We start from the raw sequence: 22,864 nt of genomic DNA, 5'->3' as shown, positions 1-22,864 counted from the left end.
ATACAGTGCAACACCTCCTCCACGTGGTTTCAAAGAATATTGCACTATTGTTTTTTTATTCACTGCAATTTTTCTTTCGGCTTTTACACTAAATGCATTTTTATTATTATTATTATTATATATTTTTTAACTGTCCTGTTTTTCAGTGCACTGGGGAAAGGGGATTTGATTTTGCATGTGTTGTTTTGGGTTGGACAATTTGTCTCTTGTGTTTTAAGTTAGTCATGTTTAAAAAACGAAAACGAATTCAAGTTATTAGTACTACTCGTCAGATAAATAGGTATACAGTTGGTTGTGTTGTATTAAAAATATTTGTCTGAAGTTTATTGTTGAGATGCATTTACCCATTAGTATATTTTATTGACTCGGTATTGTGCTTTCGTTTGACCTGTCTCACTAACGTTGAAGAAGAATAAGCAGAGGCAATCAGAGTGATGTGGGGAGGGGGGGTACTATGAAACGAGAGAAAGACAGCATGTGCGGTAGCAACTTTTTTTTTTTTTCTCCAAATCTGTCACTTTCATCAGAGTGGTAGGCCTATATGCCAAAAAAAACACACAAAAAAAAGAAGTCCAGACTAAGTCCTGATATCCCGGAATTGTGACTGAATCACTAGATACACTAAATACAAACATAGCCTATAGCATATTGAACTTCCTCGAGAGGAGAAAAAAAGAAGAAGAAATGATTGTCCAATAGAAAGACGAGAAAAGAGTTATCAGAAGATCAATTTTTGTTTATTGAAACTGCTTGCATACAAAATATATTGCACTATAACCAGACATGTAAACCCAGACACTTTAAATGCTAGTAAGTAGTATTTACAAAGGGGAATGGAAAAAAATGCCCGAAAGTGCTCACAAGATTTACAGTTGTTTATTTTATTTTTTTTAAAGACTACCCTGGTTTTAGTATGTACAGATTTTTCTTTTAATCTTGCCTTCCTGCTTCTCTGTTAAGCAGCCACCAATGTGTCAAGTTAGCATTTGTTACATTATACATTCTGGAGTAAGAGAAGAGACATTTGTTGCAGAGTGGCAAGCAAGAAAGTCTAGGTTGGTCATTTTCAGTCAAAACATGCCTTGACACACCATGACCCATCTCTTCCAAAAATGTAGTTTTGCTCATACGAATCAGGGAGATTTTTTAATTTAGTCCTTCACTATCCAAAGTTGTAATTCCAAGTGTGGCATGGGTAAAATTACACTCCTCAGATGGTTCGGATTGAGAGCAACTGGCCATCTACATTCAGATGAAATTTTAAAAGGTTTTAAACAACCATATCCAACCCTAATTACTCAATCAACTTCGTTGAAACATTTATGTAAAAATGCCCAAAGTCAAACACACTCCCCTATGATAAGTCGTGTCAAGTTTGCAAAAGTCCAGTTAAAATATTGTTTGACATTTTATTAGAAGGGGACAGCCATAACACTGTGACCAAGGTTGTCACTAAAGTTGCTATCAGTCATAGAGGAGGAATTGACACACAACATCCATTCTGCAAATAACATATACATCAATAGAAAAGTCTTCAAAAGGGTTGAATCCCAGCACTTCTGCTGCTTTGGATGCATTTAACCGACATACTTTAGTACAGGGTCGACCAAAACAACACACAAACCCAAAGATAATTTGCGGTGCCTTTCAAAAATTCAACATTATTTGTAAAATGTTGATGTCATTGTTGGTATCCCATTCAGGGTTTTCATAGGAGTTCCTTCACTTACATGTCTCAAGAGTTTTGTTTCCATTTTGTTTGTTTTCCAGCATTGAACTGATACAGTAATATAAATCTTGTCAGAACGAGTGGAAGAATGATGGCTTTCATCTGCACAGATAATTCCATCGCAGCAGCAGTTCCTTACCGACTATACATGGGCAGCATGCAAGTTTCCCACCTCCTCAATGTACATTTTTCTATTATAGTACAGGCTTTGACTTTTGCACCATTTGTTCATATTAACCCCATAGAAAGACAACAATGCACACAAGTTAATATCTTGCTGTTGAAGTCGATTTCAACTTTTAAAGTGTGTCCTTTTTATAGATTGGAAGTGGAAACCAACATGACACATACAATCTCAGCCTAATCTTTCCTTTTACTATTCTTGGGTTTATTAGCTTGTTTAATAAATGGGATTTTTTTCCCCTTTTCCTTTTTGAATGAAGGTTCAAGATTCTTTGTAATTTCTCCACTATTCATCTGAAATGATAAGGACTGCGTGCATCCGACATTTTAAGAATGAAATGATTCGATAGATTGCCACTATGTGGCGAACAAGCTTAAAAAAATGGAGCTTGTCAAAGGCTGAAACAATTAAAGCAGGTTTGATGCATTACCCCCGATTCACTGAAAACTTTATAAGCCCTTCATGTATTTGTAATGAAAATCCACTGCTAAAACAGTTACAATTGTAATTGTAATTTTAAGTTATTGTATCATTGAAAATGGCCTGCAGTGAGTTTTCTTCCATGAGACACTTTACAGTATAGAGCGTGAGGAAATCCTTCGTAGTTTTGGACATCTGCAGCAGTGCTATGGACATTCACTATCAATGTGACTCAACCGTGCTATGGAGCATTTTTTTTTTTTTTTTATACAACAAGTTTATTATTAAGAGACCTAGCATTTAACTGATATCAAACAGCAACAAAAGAAAGAAAATAAGGGTAAGTGCACATTCGAAACAATAGTACAATTGTTTTCAGACAATTTATGACATCATTATATACAGTATGCCACCCTATCTCCTTTTCAACAACACAAAACAACTGCATTCTGTTGATGCTTTATGGAAAGTTAAAAGATTATTTGTACTCAAACCACTTTTTGATGCAATGCAGAAAAAGCTAACTTAAAAAAAAAAAAAACTGCCTGGCTGCAGTGTGAAAGCTAAAGATTAGTGAAAAAGAATCACAATTAACTCATACTTCTGTAAAAGCAAGCACAATGGAAAGGAATATTGGCCTCAGAAAGCAAGTTGTGAGCACGAGACTTGTGTATATCCAGAGTGTGGCACAGAAAAGTGATGCACGGGCCTAAATAGTTGGAACTAATTTACAAATCAGTCAGTGGCTTATAAAAAGGGCAGACAGATGGAAACAACCGTTACAAAGACGAGGAGGTGCTGAAAATAAGATCCAATTGAGTTTACGCTCTGGCTTAATTAAATGAGGGTAATTTTTCCGTGACGGATACATAAGAATTATTTTAATTCATGCGGGAAATGGAGCTCCGCTTGACTCATCAAAACACACCAAGAAGTAAAAATGATTGACAGACGAATGCCATCAGTCAACAAGCCAGAGATTACAGGAACCAGATTCTTCCGTAAGAACTTACTGAGATAACCATGGTTCTTCAAAAGCTCAGAGCATTTTTGTGGAATTTGCTATATATTAAATTCAATGGTTTTATCTACCCTGACATTAGGTCAGTCAACACTGATTTGCCTTGTCATCATGAGCAGTGGCCACTCCATTGTCAAGGCTTCTTGCTTACCGTCTAAAAGAACAAGCTAGCTGAGATGTCGAAGTGCATCCACTATCCACCTAGACTTTTCCCAAATGACTTGTCAATGAGCAGCTTGGGGACGTGTGTGTGTTTGCTGTCCAAGGTCAGTTACTAAACTCACCTCGTCTACAAAGCACTGAGCTACACTGGACTACAGTACGTTTAGGCCACTACAGCGGTCACGGGTTGCCCTCATTGTGCCCGAACCATCTGGTCAAAAGAGCAGTTTCCAAACAAGTCGAAGGTCCAGTTCAAAAGAACGTGAAGGCGAGCATGAGCCGCATCCACGTGGCTTAATGAGCTGATGGAGAAAAGTGACACGTATAATTGAATATTAGATGCGTTTTGACATTGAAGTATGAAATTTGCTGGACAAGAGAGGCTGCTTTTACGTCAATAAACTTCATTGCGTTCTCACTATAGGAGGACTACATCCATTCGGTCCCAGACCAGCTCGCTGCACTACACTGAGCAGTACACAGATGTAGCACACAGGCAGTGGGTCTTCACTAAAATTACTCACTACAACCTTCCATGCTGATGGAAGCTCCTGTCTAATGTTATATTGACAAAAACGGAAAAAGAGAAGAAAAAAAAAATTGTGGATGGTTAAAGAGCGGTGGTTGTTTGTGTATGAAGAGTGTGGGTTCATTTGTGAACGTGAGAAGGTTCTCCAGTGATGCATCTACGACACTCCGTTCACCAGAGGGGGAGCGTCCTGCTTCTCCTTCTTCATTCCTCGGTCCCTAATGGGCCGCTGCTGCTGATGGCGTAGCGGGCCATCGCCACCGGCACTGTGCCCACCCTGTGATGAAGGCCCTCCTCCTCGCCCTCCCGAGGAATGCTGCACACTACGTTCGTTGTTCCCGTCCACACGAATCTGTGGTGGGGCGACACAAGCAAGTGTCATACAGCAAATAATGACAGTGAAAGAGAAGACATTTGCTCTCATGTGTGTTTGAAAAAAATAATAATTTTTTTTTGGGTAGTTTCCAACTTATAGGTGATGTTATGCTAGGCCTTTTATTTGAAGATCAAAGTGGCCGGAAACTGCCTGCCAATCAATTTTAAAAAAGAAAAGAAAAAAGGTGGGATTCAAGAAAGTATCCAAGCTCTCGTTACCCCCTTAACCACTGTTGAGCACCTGCACCCTGCAAGAACCAAGACAAGGGCAGGCAAAATCTTCTTAGAACCTTGACACTCGGGTCACTACCTCTTCCAGCGCCTTCCCTCAGTGGCTATCAGTATTACTGTATACATAGTATTTACATGACGCCAGCGACCCCCACCTATCGATTCAGCGGGCCTCTGGTGTGGCAAGCGGCAAGCAAAGGTTGAGGAGCGCTCGTGTTGCTTGCTACAAGTAACTTTGATTCATTCATTCCGGATTTTCACGAAGCGCTTCGCAATGGTGCAAAAACAGATGTGAAACGAAACTTCTAGATAGTATTTACACAATGTCATTTGCCCTACATTGTACTGTATGCCGTTCACGGGTCCATGGAATGACAAATGGGAATGGACAAAGGTGTCCGGAATGGCAAAGATACATCGAAAGGATTTCCAACCGACAAAGTCTCCCAAAGTGTGTTCTAACCATTTTGATTAAGGTAAGTATCATTGTAAGATGGTAAAAATGCTTTTACCATAATGCGATCGTGATATATGTGAGCTGCTAGCCGTGGCTAGCTCTCGCTAAATATAGATCTGGTGGTTCAACATGTTAGATTTTGAGATCTCTCCAAATACCCTCAAGGTCTCTTATTTTCATTTCCCAGCAGCCCAACAAGTTGAAAGTGTTGTTAAAGTGTACGAAAATAAGTGATGAATCAACAATGTTGCTGTTTTGGTTGTAACATGCTAGCACAGCTAGAGTAGCTAGCGCGATTGGGGAACTAGCCAACTTGCCGATATTCTTCACCTCGAATTCACAATTGATAAATGCACATAGCAACCAATAACATCCGAAAGTACAGAAGACGCAAGAATGTCCGTGTTTTGTAAGCCATCCTGCCTCAGAGCATTCGTTGGCATGTAGTCCGGTCCGGGCACTATCAGCAAATAATAATAATAATGGATTTTATTCATAATGCCCTTTATATCGCAAGACCTCAAAGGGCTACAAGTAGAGAAGAAAAATGACATGCATTTTTTAGTTATAAAAACATCTAAGAGGGGGGTCCATAGGTTCTGCTAAAAAGAAATGTCTTAAGAGTTCTTTTAAAACAGTCAATAGATTGTGGTGCCCTCAGTGGGTCAGGGAGGGCCGTTCCAAAGACGTGGGGTAGCAGCACAAAAGGCCCTATCTCCCATGGTCCTCAATTTGGACCTGGGTGTGTGGAGGAGCTTTAAGTGGGTAGAGCGGTGGGAACGTGTTGTGCTTTGTAGACTGAGGAGTCCTTTGAGATTGAGGGGGGCATGACCATAAAGGCATTGGTGTGTGAGGAGGGAAGCCTTGTATTCAATCCTGGTGGAGACGGGAAGCCAGTGAAAAGTGAGCGGAGGATGGGGGTAATGTGCTCATATTTGCGTACTCTCATCAGGATCCAAGCTGCAGAGTTTTAGATGTGTTGGGAGCCTCTGCAGGCTCTTGTAAGGGATCCCGATGAAGAGTGTGTTGCAGTAGTTCAGTCTGGTGGAAATAAGGGCGTGGACCAGCTTCTCGGCATCTGTGAGAAAGAGGATTGGACGGAGTTTAGAAATGTTCCGGAGGTGATAAAAGGAGGTCTTGCAGAGGTGGTTGATGAGCTGGCGGTCCATTTTCACTCCAATATTGGTTACTGTGGATGCAAGAGGAATGCAGGAACCAGAAAAGGTGATGCAGGTTATGGGTGATAACTTGGTCTGGTGAGGAGTGCCAACTAGGATGCCGTCGGTTTTGGAGCTGCTGAATTGTGCTCCAACCATATCTTTTTCTCTTCCAAACAGGTGGTGAGTTGTGACGGGGATGACGGTGATGAAAAAGGTGGGGCTGCAGCAGTAGCATTGGCATACAGCCGTGTGTCGTCGGCGTAGCAATGGAACGAAAAACCATGACGGCTGATGACCTGGCCAAGGGGAGTGAGATAAAGAGAAGAGGATGGGGCCAAGAACTGACCCCTGGGGAACACCGCAGGTGACTGTGTGTAGGTTTGATGTAGAGTGGCCCAAGGATACGTATTCTATCCGATTTGTCAAGTATGACTGAAACTAGCTTAGGGCAGTGTCAGCAAGTCTAGAGGTGTGGTGGAGCCGGTTGAGTAGGATGCCATGGTCGATTGCGTCAAAAGGTAGCGGATAGGTTCGAGCAGGATGAGGAGAGAGGGAGAGCCAGCATCGGATGACATGAGGAGATCATTAGTGACTCTTACAAGCGCAGTCTCTGTGCTGTGGGCGAGGCAAAAACCAGACTGGAATTTTTCGGAGAGATTGTTCAGTTGTGTTTTTGAAGATGGATGTGACTTACTTTCTCAAGCACTTTAGAAATAAAGGGGATATGAGAGACGGGCCTGTAATTTGAGAGGTCCTCTGGGTCAAGGGTATGTTTTTGAGAAGTGGTATGACGATTGCCTTCTTTAAAACGGAGGGTACATGACTGGTTTGGAGAGAGTGGTTTATAATGGAGGTGATCAGAGGACTTAAAACAGAGATATGGGTTTTTACCAGGGAGGTTGGGAGAGGGTCCAGGGCACAGGTGGGTTTCATTTTCCTGACGATGTTCAGCACCTCTTCTGACGTGACCAAAGGAAAGCCGTAAAGGGTTGGGAGATAGCAGATGTTGGGGTTACGGTTTGAATGGGAGGGCCGGAGAGAGCAGATCGGATGTGTGCAATCTTGGAGGTGAAAAAATCCCCCAAAAAGTTTGCATTGCTCTGCTGTGGGTAAGTGGGGGAGATTGTGGTTTGAGGAGATGGTTGACTGTGGCGAAAAGGTGTTTGGAATTGTCTTGACTGTTTTTGATGGCATCAGAGTAAAACTGTGATCTTGCCCTTTTAAGGGACTTTGAATATTGTTTGTTGTTGGTGCTCCTGGTAGATTTGTCTATGGTCAGTGAGGCCAGTGGTTTTGTAACGCTGCTCAAGGACCCGCCCAAATGTTTGTAATCCAATCGATTCCACTAATCAATCGTTTCAACGTGTACCGCTGCAAAGAGTGTTGAGCTAAATCTTCCGCATACATCTAGCTAGTGCGGCTTATAGTCAGGTGCGCCTTATAGTCCAGAAATTACTGTAAATTTCGTCAATATTCACATTCCTGATGAAAATATTGAGGAAAAAAAGCTTGTTGCAACATGGCCCTGGCTAATCTCTTATACACCTTTTTTTTTTTTTTTTTACTATTATTATTACTACTATGATTGCTATGATTACTAAGGAACTTTGAGTTTACGTTGATTATGGTGGCACCATATGGACAAAAGCGGTATTGTTATGTCTGAAGGAAGACCACATTTCCTGTGAGGACAAGCGCATTGCGTTGTTGTTGTTTTTAGCTCATGCCAGAGAGTGAAATTCGGGCCAATGTTGATCCTTGACTGTCCTTTAATCCAGGTATCTTCCCTTTTTCTTTTTTGTCTCAGACAACATTTTGTAATTGTTTTGCAGCTTTTGCCAGGAAAGCAGTAATCGTGTGTCGACATTCAAATTGAATGGAATTGTAACGAATGGGGAAAGGAGGAAGTGACGTATGCCATAAAGCAGTCTGCACATTTGGAGTTTTTTTGTGGATTAGTGTTGTATGAGCTCATGATAGCAGTTAGGTTTGAACAAACTGTCCAATGCTGCTGTTTGTGTATGTGACTTTCTTGTGAAGAGGCAATTAAAAATGTATCTGGCACCAGATCTGGAGCATGCAGCCTCAATTATTGCCATCACCGGCAAGGTCACTCTCCTAAAATGCGTACTTGGACAATGTGGTGGTGGGACTGTAGTTAGAAACTAAGGGTGTGCCATCTAAGGCAACCCACGATTTAATTGGATTACAATTCAGGGTGCTACGATTCGATTATTGAACGATTATCACGCTATTAACGATCATCACAATTTCACGATTATCACAATTTTCGATGCATCTTTTAGGATTTTTTTTTCTTACTTTGTGGCTACTTCATACTTTTAAGCATATATAAGGTATATTTGTCAGTATTCATTAATTAAAGTAGCCAAATTAATTTATGTCCATTATTTTTTGTTTCCAATCACCCAATGAGCTGCTCTTTTTCACAAGAAGGTGCAAAAACATTAACCGTTTCAAAGGCAGTACTTAAAATAAAAAAAATTGACTTCTCTATTAACAATACAATAAAATGTACTCTGGTGGAATGAAATCCAAATTTTCTGGAAAACATTAAACATAAAGTGCCTTTAGAAATAAATAAGACTTCTTGTAACCAAAATACTTTGCGGTGTTCACAGATTTCTGTACTTTTACCCGAAAAAACTTTCACTTATTCAGCTAATTCAGTTCGAACCAACACAAAAGATAAGTTATTCAGTAAATAATATAAAGACTTCCAAACAAAATCTTCAATGGGAAGCATAAATCCCTCAACAGCTTTAAAACAACATTCTACAACATCAACTGTTTTTGGAGGACGTCACTTACCAGCTCCCAATCGTTGCTCAACTCATTCATTAAGTGTGCCGTTTCCGTGATATATTATTCTGTAGCACCGGAAATTCACCCATCACGTCACAGCTGTCCTGCATGCTTTTTTCAGTGATTACAGCACTTTTGGTCATGTTGTACGGTTCGGGAACAGCTTTACAGGCAAAATACTTTCGCTTTCACTTTCACTTTCACTGTGGTGCGTCCGCACAAGAGCGCGAAAGCCCTGGTTGTTAACGACCGAATATAGACTAAAGGTTACGGTGGATGATGACATTCGTCTCGCCCTTTCAGAGCTGCGGGGAAGTTTTGACAGTCCTTCTTCTATTGTTTGCTGGTTAAGAGCAACAACTGTCGGGATTATTCTCCGCTAACCCAGGGTGGAAAGGCGAGAGGTGCTGTTACAGGTTTCCCGTTAGCATTTCATCCTGAGGAAAAAATCTGTCGCTCAGTAATTTCCGCTGCCGTCATCCTAATCTTGTGCATTTCTCTAGGTGTCCGGGCGGCAGGCGTCTCTTTTACTGCAGCGGTAGTGTTCCTGTCACTAAGTTATAATGGAAAATAATCGTTTTTGGACATTTAAGAATCGTAATCAAACCGTCAAGTGTTGAATCCCGATGAATCTAATAATCGATGTATTGGCACACCCCTATTAGAAACGTGTAGTTAGTAAACTTTTTGGACGCATACAAGTTTCCAATTGCTATATGATGAATTGATTACCTGGAAGATCCTATCACATCCCTTTAATTTACTTTTGTTGGAATATAATTTTAGTTAGTTTAGGTACAAACATTCAAACAAACATAACCTTTTTGTTGCATACATAAACTATTCTGATTTGCTCTCTAGCTCCATCTATTTTAGGGTAATTCATTTCAAGACATTTTGAGGGAGCAGTAAACTTGAATTTGACAACTATCCAATGCGTGGTAAGTAGTCAATGAATAAATCTGCTAAAGACTAACAGAACTAATGCATATTTTACAATTTTCTATTGCAATATTGAATTACTTTCAAGCAACTATCTTGTATGCTATCCCAGCAGACTTGTGTATAACAAGAGGTGGGGTACACCTCGGACTGTTCGCTAGTCAATCACAGGGTTGACACAAAAGGTAGCTAACCATTCACATTCACACCTTTGGGCATTTTAGAGCTTCAGTAAACCACCAACCATCATGCTACCCGATGTATCATAAAGTTTTTTTTAAACATTGCCTGATTAAATTACGGTGCAGTCAGCACTGCAGACACTATATGTATAAAGGACAGTACCTGTAAGGTGTCTTCCTGTGGTCTCGTCTTGGGTTCTCTGATATGACGAGGCCTTGGGTCGCTCCACTGCACATCGTCCCCTAAATTGGACAGTCCGAGAGAATATGTCAACTTAGTAATTAATTATTGATTATTATTACTATCATACTTAACTCTTTGACTGCCAGACGTTTTCAGAAAAGGGATGCCGTGGGTGCCAGCCAATATAAGCATTTTTGACTGATCTTTCAAGGTCCACAGAAAATTATGTGTTTGGACTATGGAAACACACATACTACCAAATGAAAGATTGGACTCTCATCTTTCATCAGAAAAACAAGTTTGTTTCTACCTTATTCCGTTTTTCAGTAATCAACAATAGAAAATGGTTAGTTTCACCTCTGTTTTGAAAACTCCTCCACTCCTCCATAGGATTTTACTAAATGTTATTTAACGTTTTTGGCAGTCAAAGAGTTAAAATCATGGCACTGAACAAACTTGCTCTTCCATTTGGCAAGCTCTTTGAATCCCAGGAATACTTTTCTGCTTTGTGACCGTGAAAAAAAAAAAAGACTTTTTGTTTGTCTAATTAGTTGCTAATTACGAGATCAGCTCCGATTTCCAATGACGTGATCCAGAAAACTCTACATGTGACACCGTCGGCCAATGATAATAAACAACTTACCTTTATAAGCTCCCCTTCCTCTTCCACCTCGCCCTCGAAGTCCTGCCCCACCCGGTCTCCTCCTGCCATCTGTCCGTCTTGGCAATGTCCCACCTCCTGTCATCAGCTCCTCTGTGGGTGCCAGGGACCAATCGCTGAGCTCATCTCGGTGGTCTGACTCAGTCTCTGAAGCGTTGGATGCCTCTGAGTTGGTGCCTAGTGGGCAATGCGCAAGTCAGGTCTCATAGTATGAAAATGCCCTTTAGTGGGGTTTTCTATCAATATAACCCCCCCCCCCCCCCCGGCGTGTCTACAATCCAACCAGGTATGAAAAAAAGTCCATCCGCAACTTCTTTAGCTTTCTCCTCCTTTCTAAAATGTGTGCTTCAAACGGGCAGATTAAAATTCCGTGACTTGCGGACGTCAATAAGACACGGACGTACACTCGACCCCGCCCCCTCGGGTTAGTGACACCGCCTCTGGTAAAGGTTTGTCACACTCGCAGAAATTCGAGAAGCTGTCTGCTTTACTGTTTGTAAATGTCTACAAGCATTCACAGCAAATCTGAGACATTCACGGCAAAATAACGCTCGCAGGAGAGTTGCCGGTTACCATTGCCTAAACAATGGCAAACTAAAGCTACGAAATAGTCTCTGTAGTAATGTTACTACTAGTAACTATTTTTTTTTTTTTTACAGTAAAACATTATGCCACTTTTTCCACATATTAATTCTCAAATGTGTAAAAGAGAGACTGTCGGGCTCAAATTGGTACGGTTGTACCACACTGTTTCGGCTCTCATGGCCAGTCCATGGCCCATTTACAACATTAGCACATGGCTACCAAGCCGAAATCACAGCCCCTTCGAGAGAGAAGGGCATGGCCTGGGCGTGGCCTGGTGAAGCTATTTACATAAGAGACACGCCCCTAAAACAGGCTGTTTTGAACAGACCGTTTTTTGGCGGATTTAGGGACAGCAAAAATATTAGATCCAAAGTAAATTTTGACGAGTGCATGTCAGAGACATGTCTTTTACACATTTGAGAACTATTTTAGTATGTGGAAAAGTTGAATAATACGAGGTCTTTAAACTGAGCATATATTAGCATACTTTACAGATTATAAAATGCTATTTCTTTTCCCATGATTTGACCCCTGCGGCATTAAGGTGACGCGGCTTATTTCTGAATTTCTGCCGTTAATATTTCAAGCCAAATCAACAGTAATCATCAATCTGCAAACATAATTAATTAATTCGGCTCCCATAATTGCTAAATTATAGCCGGTATTTTAGGAATAGGAACCACAACAAATTTTATGGGCACAGTCCATCAATCATCTGTCCATCAATTTTTACCACACTTCCATCACTACTATTTTCCGCTTGACATTGTTTGTTACTCTATTAATCTTTTCCTCACTCATCTTGTCCGTCACAAATAGTATTTGCACGCGGTCGGAATACTGCCGCGCATGGCCAACAGACTCAAGAGCTTCCCCTTTTTAGGACCCTTCAGTTGTTCAATAACCTGCCTAATGTAAAATGCCGCACCGAAGGACTAAGCTTTCAAGCCGTCTGACAGTCCATCAGTACTGACGGAATGCCCACCTCTGAAAATTACAGTCATTAGCTGTGCTGACCTCAAAGTTTCTATTCAAGTTCAACATTGGTGTGCCATATACAAGTACAGAACTGAAGTAGTAATGGAACAGCACCTGAGGCAAACGCAGCACCGCCTCCTCTCCGCCCTCGACCGCCTCGTCCTCCTCCTCCATAGGGTTTCCCTCCTCCTGCACCTCTGCCAAGGCCCGTGCCATTATCAAACACGTAGCTTTTGTCTTTAAGATTGCGTGGGCCCGTTCCTCCTACACCGCCTCCGCCTCCTATCTGTCTCAGCTGCTCGTCAATCTGAAGACGCTCCAGACGAAGTTGGTCCACCTCCTGTGGTCATTGGGAGGAATTTTATTAATATGCAAGAATGCAACAATGAATAACCATTGGACATGATCATTGCCAAGGTGTCATCTCATGTGAGACTGGTAAATGGTTTAACACAGCTGTTACATGCCATTTCTTGTGTACCTTCAGGTAGTTGAGGTGATAGTCCAGCAGTACCGTTGCATTTGAGATGCTTTCCTTGGTCCCCACAAATACAAAGGGGACCATTCCCTATGGCAAAGATTGTCAAAATAGAAATATAAAATTTAAGTATTTTTCACATTTGTACACGCCCTTAGGACTCAATTTGCATTGAAGCAGACTACACTGGTTAAAGGTACTCTCTAATGGTCTGAACATTGCACTTATATAGTTCTGGATAGGGCTGACGCGATATGCAATAAATCAATTAATTGCACGATAATAAAAAAACGAGCTTGATAAATTTGCCGGACGCGATAATTCTCAGGCATGTGCGTGCGTGTTTGTTTACAACATAAGCGCTGGTCCGTTGCTTCACTATGTCAGCCATTGGGTAAAGTGGCTTTTTTTCTCTTTCTATTCACTCGCTCACGCACACACAGTCTCCCGGGCAGGTAAGCGAACTCACGCCGCCTGCACCGACGGCATTAGCGTTGCTAATAGCCATATAGCATTATTGCCAGCAGCGCACCACAGCTATCGGTGTTGTTTTTATTCATTGCTTCGAAGCCTGCCGAAAAAGCAAGACTCGCTACGTCCACACACCCTCACAATCCTGTGCTGCTCAGTGAGATACGGGCTTTACCGAAGACACCAAGTTAACTTTCCTGTCACGACTGAATCCTAAACCGTGCTTAGCGTATTGAGGAGTGAATCATCTTGACACGCACACTCTTGGAGGCGGTGATGTGCCAAAGTAGTTACCCCCCAAAAAATAGTATCCTCTGCCGCGGGTACGCATGTTTTTTGATAAACGCATGAACAAGATACGTGTGTTTTTGAGTTTTAGAAAAAAGGTTTTGTAACAAGAAAAATAATACTTATCGCAGATAAACAAAAGAAAAGCAAGAACACGCTCACATTCCGCAATGGACTCTAGGTGCGTTCAATGACCACGCACGCAGTGGGAAATCTCAGCATACTTACAAAAAGCACATTTTTGACGTTTAAGGTTAGGGTTAGGAACATTTTCGAAAAATCGTCACTTTTATATGGTAAAAATCATAAGATCCGCGGCAGGCATGGGATACAAACCTCCTCGGGGGCAACCACCCCGGCACAACAGCGGCACATTTGGCGCATCACATTCAGCGTGAGGGCCCCTGAGTAGTAGGGACGAGCCATCATTTGGAAATAATGCGGACAAATGGAGCTGGTATCAAAGCTGAACGAAACTGTGGGAATTCTTTGGATTTATTTATTATATAATTTTTTTATGAAAACCGCAATATCATTTATCGCAATAATTTCTGGGGCAATTTATTGCCAAGCAAACATTTTTATCGTGACAGGCCTGGTTCTGGACTTAAAAAATGTGTCTGCAGGAAGAAAAAATCCCCCCCCCCCCCAAAACTTGATTATAAGCATGTGTTTTAATGGTTTCTGGTAGATTTTGGAACGGCCACATTTAGCTGACAAGACAAGCCTACGATTGCTCTTCAATCTTCCAGATCTTTGAACCCCAGGATTACTTTGCTGCTCTGAGTCTTTTTAAAATGAAGAAAATACAAAATTTTGTTTTTGTTCTACCACTCTACCCCTACCAAACTCCAAGAAACTCTGGAGTGTTCGAACACTCCATGCTGAAGGGATGTTACAAGCTGCTAGGCGCAGTCACAGTTAAAAAGTCAGGGCTCTTTGTAGTCATATGAGCATTGCATGATGCAGAAAATCTTTAACATTAACATTTTAAAACTCCACAATGCACCTTTAAATATGGTACTAATTAAGAATCAAGTTTATTTCTGACTTACATCATCCACTGCTGATGCTGTTGCAGCTGCCGCCACTGTGGACGATGTCACTGAAGGCTTTTTGTCATTTTCTGGTTCAATACGAACCCGCACCACTCCAGACTTATCAACCACTTCTTGGATCAGTTTACCACTCTTCCCAATCACTTTTCCTAGAGGGAAAAAGTAGAATCATTATCACAATAGACATACTCTATACAGGTGCATCTCTCAGAAAATTAGAATATCATTGAAAACACAATTAATTTTCAATAGTTCATGGAGTAAACTTCGAACCACTGAGCAATTGGCCAGTTATTTTTCTCCTTAAAAAGAAAAAGCTTCTGACCTTGGCTCTACTCTATGTAAAGTGTTTTTTAATGCACTGACTCAAGCGTCAATCCAATCCTCGTGACATTCTCCCAAATCCTTGAATGGGTTTTGTTTCAAAAGCCTTTTAAGGCCGGGGTTGCCTGAGCATCTTTGTCTACCATACTTTTTCCTTCTACTCAACTTTGTATGGCTGCAATGTGTGCATACAGAACTTCAATAGCCTGCTTTTTGAGCAATAACTTTTTGTGGCTTGTCCCTATGATTGTGGAGACTACTGTACCAGATTTAGAGACCATTTAAAGAATTAAGGTGGCTTCGCAATAGTTTGAAGTAAATGGATGATTGATTAGTGTGCAAAAACATCAATTTTTTAAATCCCCCAAATTCTTTTTGAAAACCTGCTGATAACTATTCAATGTGTTTTCCATGGAAAAGGGGGTGAAATATGGGAGAGAAAAAAATCTTGAAAAATCATTGTAAAAAAATTCCCCATGTAAGTTTATGTGAGTCGAAAAGTTTCATTTAGCAGTGCTTTACAGCCATCTTGTGGCATTTATAGGCACTTCCAAACCTTTTTAGTGGATTTTCACCATTCGTGCCAGAGCATAGTCCCCAACCTGTGAATAGTGGAGATTCGCCACATAAAAAATAATAATAAAAAAATTTAAAAGTATGCTACCTACTACAGTTATGTAAAGAAGACTAAAGACACTTCCTGATAATGTCACACTACTTGATAGGCAGCATAGTTCAGAGTTCTGCCGTTTCTCCTGGCACTTGAGTAATCATCAGTCACATTTATGCATAATCATTCATTTTCCATTCACTGCTCCGTAAAAAATAAATACATATCAACAACAACAAAATAACAATAAAAACGCTATTTAGTGGGGCACCGCACACTGCCACAGAGCTCATCCTATTTGTGGAGTGAATTTCTCACCTACTAAGTTCCGGGGAACTTTGATGACATCTTCGGAGAACTCCAGGAAACCCCGTGCAATACGGACAGCTTCCTGGTCCTTAGATAAACACAAAACAATTTTTTTTATAACATCTGTCTATAAAAAGTGTTTGTGTAAGACTATTATAGGGTTATGTGAAAAAAAATTTTTTTTTAGCCGACTTTTGTCCTTTTCCATTCACTTCAGACAGAGTAACAATTTGTATGTATGCAGCCTAAGGAGGTAACTTGTATTGCAGAATATACTGGCTAAACCTCAAGAGCTATAAAACATATCATCTTATTAATTATCAGTCTTTTAATTATCCATAGTAGGATTCCTACTCTGTATCTATTCATACGTAACAACATTTATGTTAGGAACTGTTGGCAATATCAGTTCCCAGCTCCCATTAGGTATTCTAATTCAGTGTATTATTAAAATGCAATGAATAGCAACAACATTACTCATAAAGACAAAAAAACTCAGCGTTAAGAAGTAGTGCCTGCAAATGGCATTATTGGCAACACATAAAGTTGAGAGTGCCAACGTATATGTGTATGCAAGCTACACCGAAGGAAGTGTGAATGCTTGCAGGATCATTGCATGGACAGCAACAGATGGACAGGAGTCAATAGAACTAATTCATTTACAATATCATAATAGTTTGCTCAAGTTGGAATAGTTTAGGGTATTTAACTTAAGTATGAGGGTGAAAGCCTTGAAAGACCATTCTAAAGCATATCTGTGATTGTTCGGTTAGGTCAAGTTGAAGGGTAGATGCACCTATCTATTGTTAGGTCAACAGAACAAGTTGGGCTATCATACCTCTCCATAAATATGGAAGGTGCAGGTCTCTTCATCCAGGTCTATATTAGTGACTCCAGGGACCTTTCGGGCTTGTTGAATGTTGGCCCCATGAGTCCCAATGGCGAGCCCCATTAAATCATCACGCACTACAAATTGTTCATGGAACCGCGATGCCAGCTGTCGGGAACTCTGCAAGCAACACAATAATAGTAAATAAGTCGGACTTCTACTTTTGATGGATGGGGAGGATGCAATTCATGTTCTACATTTAAAGCTTTAGACTCTGTTTTAGAGTGTGCGCGTGTACCTCCAGTTGTCTGCTGGCTTCTTCATTCCTCAGCATGAGTGACAGTTTGGTGCGGAGGCTCCTGAAGTGCATGTCACTCATCATGTTGGCCCGCTTGGCTGTGACCTCATTCACTGACTGTTAGAACAAATCAAAGCTCATTTCACATCATGGTGTACCTTCGAAAACCAGTGGATGTAAACACAGTAGAATGTTTGTATGAAGTCAAATACAAAGCTGCCATCGTTGCAGTATAATCCTGATTATTCCCACACAAATATTAAAAATATATATTGTACATACAATATTCAAAAAAAGCTACACAAACCAAGATGACCAGCTGCTTCTTCTCAGAGTCGTAGGTGACATTGAACGCTCCCACGGCCTTTTTGAAGTCTTTGTGTGCCGATTCCTTAGAGCACCTGATATCAAGGAGTCAAGTTATTGTTATACTTTAAATGCAAGGAAAATGTGCATCTATCCTGAATAAATTGTTTTGGGCACAATCATTGATCAAGCCTCTCCAATGACAACAATTTAGCTATTTAAAACATTCAACATAAGTATGATTATTCTTTTTTTTTCCTGTAGGTTAAAAATCATATTTGTTAACATTTTGGCTACTGATTTTAAACTCAGCCTTCAAATGACATTGACAGTTAATTCATGATTTAACAATGCCGGGGCAACTCCCGACTAGCCGACCACTGTTGTGTGAACGGGTGAATGTGTGGCTATGTAAAGCACTTTGGGCACTATAGCTAAAAAAGCGCATTATAAATAGCAGTAAAAAAAAAAAAAAATTATTATTTGTTTTTAATTCACGAATAGCATTAGCCAAATAAGTTTTACCCCTCACACCAAAATGAATAAAATCCCCATTTAGAACTTTTATTTTGTATATACAGCACTTGATTTTTTTGTGATATTAAAATTGGCTTTATGATCAAGATACTGTAAATAAACACATTAATTTTTAAAAAGCAATCAGTCAGGACGCAAATACTTTTTCAAGGCAGTGTATAAAAGCCATCTTACATGTGTCGTAGATCATCAGGGACATCCAGTCTGATTTTGAGGAAGGTAGTTTTGGTGGCTGGTTTGTTGGGATTGATCGGCCGTAACCGCTCCAGCGTCACAATCTCATTTAATGTTGCGTCACATGCAGCATACTCTATAACGTAAAACTACAGATACACAAAATATACATATATATATCAGCAGAGACTAATGAAAAAAAGGTATTAAAACACCCATAAATAGGAAATTTAAGGGCACATACAAATGAACCTGATATATCCAAAATGCTTACATGGGCCAATAAAAGTGAATCAACGCAAATACTTACATTATAATGATGTGGTGTCATAAAATTGTTTCAGACTGTTATTGAAATATAAAATGAGTAGCTAACAGATCTTTTTTTTTACCCCCAGGTGGCTCCAAGGTTTACAGCTCATAAATCTTTCATCAGCAAATGGGAATTAATTTGTGTAATTTTGACAATCGCTAGGACATTGGTGTGTGCTTTAATGGTCATTTTAAAGGTCTGATTTAAATCAAACTTCAGTTGCCGAAGTAATTATGTTGCACTTCTGAGTGCAGTAGGCTACTCAGACTGAGTGAATGATGACTGATCACGACTGCAGAATGACTACCAGGGTATTTATTAAATATGTATTGAACGTACAATAGAACATGGATTTACCCAAAAACGGACAACTTCATATTTTACCAACAGAAAATAGTGTCCAGTCCACTCAAAACTCCTATTTGTACAGTAGTTGCCAAAGTCTGTTAGTACCAGAATTGGCCGCAATTCTCCACAACTTCAGCACAATCAACAGAAAGAAAGAAAGACACATGCAAGTCTCTCCCACTACTAGACAGTTACGAAGGCATACTGTAAATGGAAAGCAAAGCAGAAATACAGAAATGAAAGTGAAATTGTTTAACTGAGTCATACCTCGCCTTTGACCATGCGAACCTTGGCCAGCCACCATCCACATGGCTCCTTGTCATTTGCCCTGGAATACACCTGCACAAACCCACACCGAAAATATTAGTCATCAAAAACCTGAACAAAAATAAAAAAAACTTCTTTTTTTTAAGCAGGTGCCACTGGCAAAACTGAAAAATGTAATCATTATTCTTTTTTTCCAGCTGTTTGGATGCAAACATGAAATCACTAAGAAACCCACCTCAACCTCATCACTCTCATTTATCTCTTTACAGAACCCTGTTGGAGGAGGAAATCGCACATCCTGGAATGGAATCTGGCGCTCCGGCTGCCAACTGGTATGAAAGCACACATTTAAGTTGATTGTTGCAACACTCAAACTAACTTACTGTAAATTGTTGTATTTTATATTTTACTGTAGTTTGCCGATACTGTCGCAATTACTCACTTGTTTTCGAATGCAACTGTGATTGAGCCTTCATGGACATCCTTCACAAATGCCTAAAAGAAACAAATTAAAATATGTTACCTGATGACATTCAGAAACATAAATAGTTAACATTTTGGTGATAAACTTGAGTGTAAATGTTTTGTGTGCTCCAAAAACTGATTACATTTGTTGAGACAGTTTGGCTTACTCACAAATTGTTAACACAATGGATTTGTACATATCAAATGTTCAAAGTAGGACACAGCATGCCCTGAAGGACTCCAGACAAAGTGGCTTGCCTGTGGGTTGTACAAGGTTAACAACCTATGAAGTAAATGATGCAAAGAAGCTCAACGTAACGGAGAAGGGGAGCAAACAAAATTTCCAATGAGTAGTCTGTCCTTGACCTAGTCCTAGCCCATGAATTGTCCAATGTCAAGTGCACATATGTTCAAATTGTTGGTACCCCAATGAAAGAGAAACCCACAGTGGTCACAGAATTAACTGGAATAACACTCAACTATAAATAAAAATGTAATGAATGACAATGTTTTTGCATTGTGGTTTAACAGAATTATTTAAAATAAACACATGAAACAGGCCTGGACAAAATTGTACTCATAGAAAAGATCGAAAATAATTTCACCACTGGAAAATGTTCAATCCTGGTGTGTCCTCAAATTAGCATCATAGGTGTTTTCAAACTTGTAATTCAGCCTGCTTAAAGAGTGACAAGTACTAAGTAGTCCCTGTGCTGGTTGGTGAGCACATAAAACATGAAATAGAGGAAGCAAAAGAGAGTTGTCTCAGGAGATTAGAAGAAATTTAGAGACAAAAACTATCTGCAAGAAGCTTGATGTTCCTGTGCCTACAACAGCACAGTATAGTTTTTTTTTTTTTTTTTAAATCATCATTATTATTATTCAGAAATGTAAGATCCATGGGACTGTAGCCAACCTCCCTGGACATTACCACAGGAGAAAAATTGTTGACAAATTAAAGAGACAGATAATGTGAATGGTAACACAACAGTCCAGAACAACAGCAAACGAATGCTCCAAGGTCAAGGTACAGTGTCGGATCACACCATCTGTTGTTGTTTGAGCCAAACTGGACTTCATGGAGGTGACGAAAAAGGACACCATAGTTGAAATTAAATCATAAGGATGCAAGACTGGAATTTGCCAAACTGCATGGTGACAAACCACAAAGCTTCTCTGAGAATTCCTACGGGCAGACAAGACAAAACTGGAATTTTTTGGCAAAGCACATCAGCTTTGACACAGACAAGACACCAAAAATAAGCATACCAAGAAAAGGTGACTGTCCTTACTGTAAAACACGGAGAAGGCTTTTTCATGCTCTGCGGATGTTTTTTTGTTTTGTTTTTTGCTTTTAACACAGGGTGACTTGAATCTGTGCAGAGTGCAATGAAATCTCAATAATATCAAGGTATTCTAGAAAGAAATGTGCTACTTGGGTGTCAGGAGCAGTGGGTAATTGGTCTTGCCAGAGGAAAATGATGTAAAACAAACTGCTTTAAAGAAAAATAACCACCCAAGAATAACTGAGAGCAAAACAGGGGATTATTCTGAAATGGCCTCTATGAGCTCTGGTCTAAATCTTATTGAATATCTGCTAAAGCAGGTATGTGGAAGTAACCTGTGACAACTGGAGCACTTCATGCTCATGTTGAGGAGCCCAAATTACCTACTGAGGGGTGCAAAAGTCTCACTGAAAGTTACAAAAATTGTTTGATTCCAGTGATTGCCCAGGCCTTTCATAAGTGTTTGAAAATCTGCTGTACCACTATTCAAATGCAATGTTTGATTATCATTGATTAATTTTCATTAACACATTTTCATATTATTATAGTTTTTCTTTCTTTAACAGAGGGATACCAAGACGTGTCTACGATGCACAAAATCTACATTGGAGAGTTGAAGCAAGAAAAGGGATCTACATTGTAACTAGTGTGCTTTGGTATAAATGAATTCCAAACAGTCGCAGTACGTTAGCAACCATCCTGGTCATATTACCACTGAACAGTTGTCTCCTTATTAACAGGTACCACTTTAAACCAAGCACCTTAACAGTCTTATGAATCCCGATAAATGTCAACAAAAGGCGAATTTCACACAACTTAACGTGCAGAACAACTAATCAGAAGGTTAGCAATGAACCGCCGATCGGCGACTGTTACACTGATATTAGATTCCATTCAGTTCAGCAACGCCACTGTTTCTATTGGTCGTGCTTAAGTACTGCCAAGGTTTGATTCACCACGAGAGTAGATTTGTTGTCAGCGCAGATCCGTAACGTCTTAGCTTTGTTTACAGTTTTTTCCGTTTCTGCATCCCGGCCGGCGGAGGGTGGAGAGGAGCACGGAGGCCGGAGCAGGTACCTCAATCAATGCTAGTCCAACTGGGAATTTTGCTCCTTAGCTAACTTGGCTTGTATACTTGATGTGTAAGCGTCGCGTGTTAATTTGCAAAGAGAGATATAGAACAACCTACCTTATAAAAGGCACCACTTGTTCCCCTCACTTCCACTAGTAGTTCATCCATGACGCAAGTTACCACAGCTCGCTAGCTAGCTAACCACCGTTAGCGATACGAGTAGCTAGCTAGCTGGCTAGCCTAACGCTAGCCAAGGCAGGATCTTGCTAGCTAGAAAGACCTGCCAGAAAGATGCAAGACGAGGGGTGCAAATAAATATTTGGAGCCGTAAAACGATCCCTTGCGCTGCAAGATCGTTAAATCTCTATTTGGTTAAATGCTAGTATACAAATTTGGATTTACGATGAATCAAAGTCGAAGCATGAAGACCGCGACAGGGTTAGCTCGTAGTAGGTAGTTAATGTTGTGTGATTAGTGGTCAGGCAGCTAGTGCTGCTTGCATCTATGTGACGTCTCCGGTTTCTTCCTCTACTGAACTCCGACGTTGCTCGCATTCAGGGAAGGTTGGTGCTGCTGTCCTTAGGTTACCCATAAGAATGCCAGATCTACGCACATTTATTTAAATAAAATAAAAAAAAGACTATTAAATGATCAAATGTACACAATTATATCATAATTGAATAATCGAGGGTCCGTCTTGATTATCATTGATTTGTTCTACCTCTTCTATATTTTACACTTGTAACGTGATTCATGCTAGACATGTTATTTGTTTTATGTCACGTATGTACGGCATAGATTTATG

General features: G+C 40.2%; 1 protein-coding gene across 1 annotated transcript; it reads right to left on the bottom strand.

The window, feature by feature from the left end:
• Window positions 1-715: 715 nt before the first annotated feature.
• Window positions 716-22,595, bottom strand: fmr1 (fragile X messenger ribonucleoprotein 1). The gene is made up of 15 exons (XM_077577191.1): window positions 22,177-22,595; window positions 19,679-19,731; window positions 19,472-19,565; window positions 19,237-19,308; window positions 18,309-18,457; window positions 17,599-17,692; window positions 17,292-17,408; window positions 17,003-17,173; window positions 16,174-16,252; window positions 14,919-15,070; window positions 13,108-13,194; window positions 12,741-12,966; window positions 11,046-11,240; window positions 10,382-10,461; window positions 716-4,397 (listed from the first exon to the last, which is right to left on the bottom strand). Exons 1-15 carry the CDS (start codon window positions 22,225-22,227, stop codon window positions 4,203-4,205), a joined length of 1,815 nt encoding a protein of 604 aa, XP_077433317.1. The 5' UTR covers window positions 22,228-22,595; the 3' UTR covers window positions 716-4,202.
• Between the last annotated feature and the right edge of the window lie 269 nt (window positions 22,596-22,864).

Source organism: Vanacampus margaritifer, chromosome 10, assembly GCF_051991255.1.
Source record: "Vanacampus margaritifer isolate UIUO_Vmar chromosome 10, RoL_Vmar_1.0, whole genome shotgun sequence".
NCBI lineage: Eukaryota > Metazoa > Chordata > Actinopteri > Syngnathiformes > Syngnathidae > Vanacampus > Vanacampus margaritifer.
Note: the sequence above shows the minus strand (reverse complement) of the source record. Positions and strands in the feature narration are given on the sequence as shown.

Coding starts and splice junctions, on each gene's coding strand:
- fmr1 (XM_077577191.1), bottom strand. CDS start 22,227: ATGGATGAACTACTAGTGGAAGTGAGGGGAACAAGTGGTGCCTTTTAT. Junction 19,309..19,471: donor ATGAGAGTGATGAGGTTGAG/GTGGGTTTCTTA, acceptor GGGTTTGTGCAG/GTGTATTCCAGGGCAAATGA. Junction 15,071..16,173: donor AGTTCCCCGGAACTTAGTAG/GTGAGAAATTCA, acceptor TTTTCCCTCTAG/GAAAAGTGATTGGGAAGAGT.